The sequence below is a fragment of the Heterodontus francisci genome, unplaced genomic scaffold (genome assembly GCF_036365525.1).
Source record: "Heterodontus francisci isolate sHetFra1 unplaced genomic scaffold, sHetFra1.hap1 HAP1_SCAFFOLD_1201, whole genome shotgun sequence".
NCBI classification, from domain to species: domain Eukaryota; kingdom Metazoa; phylum Chordata; class Chondrichthyes; order Heterodontiformes; family Heterodontidae; genus Heterodontus; species Heterodontus francisci.
Window position 1 is genome coordinate 44838 of NW_027142235.1, and position 4599 is coordinate 49436.

At 55.6% G+C, this 4599-nt stretch overlaps 1 protein-coding gene across 1 annotated transcript in view; it reads right to left on the reverse strand.

Annotated features, from left to right (window-relative positions):
- Positions 1-1083, reverse strand: part of LOC137366790 (polyhomeotic-like protein 1) — a 19829-nt gene extending 18746 nt beyond the window's left edge. The window contains exon 1 of the mRNA XM_068028420.1: positions 1077-1083. Within this exon, the coding sequence (XP_067884521.1) occupies positions 1077-1083 (7 nt within the window). The remainder of the gene's footprint in view (positions 1-1076) is intronic.
- Positions 1084-4599: the final 3516 nt, after the last annotated feature.

Sequence of the window (4599 nt, forward strand, 5' to 3'; positions counted from 1 at the left end):
TGGAGACAGAGAAGGAGAATGAGATGGAGAGAGAGAGACAAAAGGAACCTAATGGCTTTTCCGCAGTTTGATTTTTTAAGAGATACAGCACTGAAACAGGCCCTTCGGCCCACCGAGTCTGTGCCGACCAACAACCACCCATTTATACTAATCCAACATTAACCCCATATTCCCCACCACATCCCCACCATTCTCCTACCACCTACCTACACTAGGGACAACTTACAATGGCCAATTTACCTATCAACCTGCAAGTCTTTGGCTGTGGGAGGAAACCAGAGAACCCGGCGGAAACCCACGCAGACACAAGGAGAACCTGCAAACTCTGCACAGGCAGTACCCAGAATTGAACCTGGGTCACTGGAGCTGTGAGGCTGTGGTGCTAACCACTGCGCCACTGTTCCGCCTGGTATACGATTTTAATCCTGATGTAAAATATGATTTATTTTTAAAAAGAGATGGGATGAATGGCACCTGTAATGTAATGACTCTATGATTTGAAAATGTATGATTTAGATGGTGCTGGATCCCTGCAGTGTCTCTGTTACTGAGAGAATAATGTTAGTTTAGGCACAACTCACACACACACACACACAAGTAGCAGAACACACAACTCAACAGGCAGCAACGCACCAAGGTTCCTTCGACAGCAACGCGCAAACCCGCGACCTCTACCACCTAGAAGGACGAGGGCAGCAGATACATGGGAACACCACCACCTGCAAGTTCCCCTCCAAGTCACACACCATCCTGACTTGGAACTATATCGCCGTTCCTTCGCTGTCGCTGGGTCAAAATCCTGGAACTCCCTCCCTAACAGCACTGTGGGTGTACTTACACCCCAAGGACTGCAGTGGTTCAAGAAGGCAGCTCACCACCACCTTCTCAAGGGCAATTAGGGATGGGCAACAAATGCTGGCCTGGCCAGTGACGCCAACATCCCATGAATGAATGAAAGAAAGTTTCACTCACATTTATTCACTGTCTCATTCAGATACACACTAACACACAAACACATGTTTACATGCTCACACTCACAGTTACATACACATTTACACACCCACACACACGTATACCGGACATGCTAACTAGACTGGCGTCAGTGATTGACACTGATCCTGATAATAAGGAGCTGAGCTGCCCGATCTCATAATTCTTTATCCATTGCCCAGGGATGGGGAGGCAAGTGGGACGAAGGATTCAGCCGCTGCTCATCCCAGCTCTGAACCCCTCAATTTCTCTCCTCCATCACTCTACCTCGCACATTCCCTCTCTCCATCACTCTACCCCGCACATTCCCTCTCTCCATAACCCTACCATGCACATTCCCTCTCTCCATCACCCTACCCCGCACATTCCCTCTCTCCATCACCCTACCCCGCACATTCCCTCTCTCCATCACTCTACCCCGCACATTCCCTCTCTCATCACCCTACCCCGCACATTCCCTCTCTCCATCACCCTACCCCGCACATTCCCTCTCTCCATCACTCTACCCCGCACATTCCCTCTCTCCATAACCCTACCATGCACATTCCCTCTCTCCATCATCCTACCCCGCACATTCCCTCTCTCCATCACCCTACCCCGCACATTCCCTCTCTCCATCACTCTACCCCGCACATTCCCTCTCTCCATCACCCTACCCCGCACATTCCCTCTCTCCATCACCCTACCCCGCACATTCCCTCTCTCCATTAACCTTATCTGCACATTCCCTCTCTCCATCACCCTACCCCGCACATTCCCTCTCTCCATCACCCTACCCCGCACATTCCCTCTCTCCATTACGCTACCCTGTACATTCCCTCTCTCCATTACCCTACCCCGCACATTCCCTCTCTCCATTACCCTACCCTGCACATTCCCTCTCTCCATCACTCTACCCCGCACATTCCCTCTCTCCATTAACCTTATCTGCACATTCCCTCTCTCCCCCACACTTTCATATCCCCCTCTCTATCTCTTGGCGTCTCCCTCTCTGTCTCCCTTTCCTGCTCTGTTTCCCCCACCATCTCTCCTCTCTCTCTCATTACCCCTCACATGCCATCTCTCTTTCTCATTCTGTCAGTTCTCCTTTAACTGACCTTTAAACAACGATGTCTTTTAACTGGGTCACATGTTTCCTCGTCGCCGTACCTGGACCAAAATCTGCAATGGAGAGGGTCCGGTTACCCAGACCACAGGCAAAGAGGCATAACATCTCCCTTCCCTTCCCCCTCTTATCTCCCTCCTTTTCTCTCCCTCCCCTCCTGTCTCCCTCCCCCTCCCTCTCTCGCCCTCCCCTCCCTCTCTCTCCTTCCCGCCCTTCCCTCCCCTGCCCCTCTTCATCTGTCCACCCCTGCCATCTCTCTCCTCCTGTCTCTCTCTCTTCCCTCCAATATCTCCCTCCATCCCGTCTCCCTCTATCTCCCTTCCCTGTCTCTCTCCTCCCTGCGTTTCTCCATCCTCCCTGTCTCTCTCTCCCCACCCCTCACACGTCTCTCCCCCTCCCCTCACACGTCTCTCTCCTCCCCTCACATCTCTTACCCCTCCCCCCACGTCTCTCCCTCTCCCCCCACGTCTCTCCCCTCCCCTCAAGTCTCTCTCCCTCCCCTCACATATCTCTCCCCCTCCCCGCACGTCTCCCCCCTCTCACATGTCTCTCCCCCCTCACTCCTCCCCCCCTCACATGTCTCTCCCCCTTCACATGTCTCTCCCCCTCCCCTCACGTCTCCCCCCCTCACAGGTCTCTCTCTCCCCTTCACATGTCTCCCCCCCCTCACATGTCTCTCCCCCCCCTCAAGCCTCCCCCCCCTCACATGTCTCTCCCCCTTCACATGTCTCTCCCCCTCCCCTCACGTCTACCCCCCTCACAGGTCTCTCTCTCCCCCTTCACATGTCTCTCCCCCCTCACATGTCTCTCCCCCTTCACAGGTCTCTCCCCCTCCCCTCACGTCTCCCCCCCTCACAGGTCTCTCTCTCCCCCTTCACATGTCTCCCCCCCCTCACATGTCTCTCCCCCCCCTCACGCCTCCCCCCCTCACATGTCTCTCCCCATTCACATGTCTCTCCCCCTCCCCTCACGTCTCCCCCCTCACAGGTCTCTCTCTCCCCCTTCACATGTCTCTCCCCCCTCACATGTCTCTCCCCCCCCCCTCACGTCTCTCTCCCCCCTCACATGTCTCTCCCCCCTCACATGTCTCTCCCCCCCCTCACGTCTCTCTCCTCCCCTCACATGTCTCTTTCCCCTCCCCTCACGTCTCTCTCTCTCTCTCTCTCTCTCTCTCCCCTCCTTTCTTCCCTCCCCCCCGTCTCTCTCCCTCCTCTCCCACAGCACCTCGAACACCGATCCTCACTTACCTTATGATTATCCTCCATCTCCCACTCAGTTCTCCTTGCGATCGATGGTTTCAATTTGAAGTGAATAAACTCTGCTCCGACCTTCCCTCTTGTAGCCTTGCACAAACAATTGGAGGATGAACCGTCACAGGGAACTGCGTCTTGCTCTCAATGGTACCGAGCTCTTTACAGCAATACGTCCCGGGTGTCCTCTCCCTCTCTGTCGCTGTCTTCCTTTCTCCGAATATCTCCCTCTCTCGCTGTCTGTCACTCTCTGACTGTCTCTGTTTCCCACTCCTCTTCACGCTCTCTCTCTCTCTCTCTCTTTCGCGCCCCCGGTATTTCTTGTAACTCAGCTCTGCTTCCTGGTGCTGTGCGGATTTTTATAGACTTGCCTCTAAGTCTGTTGAAACATGATAACAAACACGTCTCTCACTGCGTCATGACTCGGCTTTCAGTAGATCCGAGGGAGGAGCTCAAATCGTCACAGCTCCCAACATCCTGAAGAGACTTTTAACCCCTTGTGGCCTGTCATTTCAGACCATCCGAGACCAGACACAGATTCACCCCCTCCCTAACCCAGGGGTCACTGGACAGGGATCAGGAGCAGGAAACCGGGCTGATTCACCCCCTCCTCCCTAACCCAGGGGTCACCGGACAGGGATCAGGAGCAGGAACCCGGGCTGATTCACCCCCTCCCTAACCCAGGGGTCACTGGACAGGGGCCAGGAGCAGGAACCCGGGCTGATTCACCCCCCTCCCTTACCCAGGGGTCACCGGACAGGGATCAGGAGCAGGAAACCGGGCTGATTCACCCCCTCCTCCCTAACCCAGGGGTCACTGGACAGGGATCAGGAGCAGGAACCCGGGATCATTCACCCCCTCCCTAACCCAGGGGTCACTGGACAGGGGCCAGGAGCAGGAACCCGGGCTGATTCACCCCCCTCCCTTACCCAGGGGTCACCGGACAGGGATCAGGAGCAGGAAACCGGGATCATTCACCCCCTCCCTAACCCAGGGGTCACTGGACATTGATCAGGAGCAGGAAACCGGGATCATTCACCCCCTCCCTAACCCAGGGGTCACTGGACATTGATCAGGAGCAGGAACCCGGGCTGATTCACCCCTCCCTTACCCAGGGGTCACTGGACAGGGACCAGGAGCAGCAACCCGGGCTGATTCACCCCCCTCCCTTACCCAGGGGTCACCGGACAGGGATCAGGAGCAGGAAACCGGGATCATTCACCCCCTCCCTAACCCAGGGGTCACTGGACATTG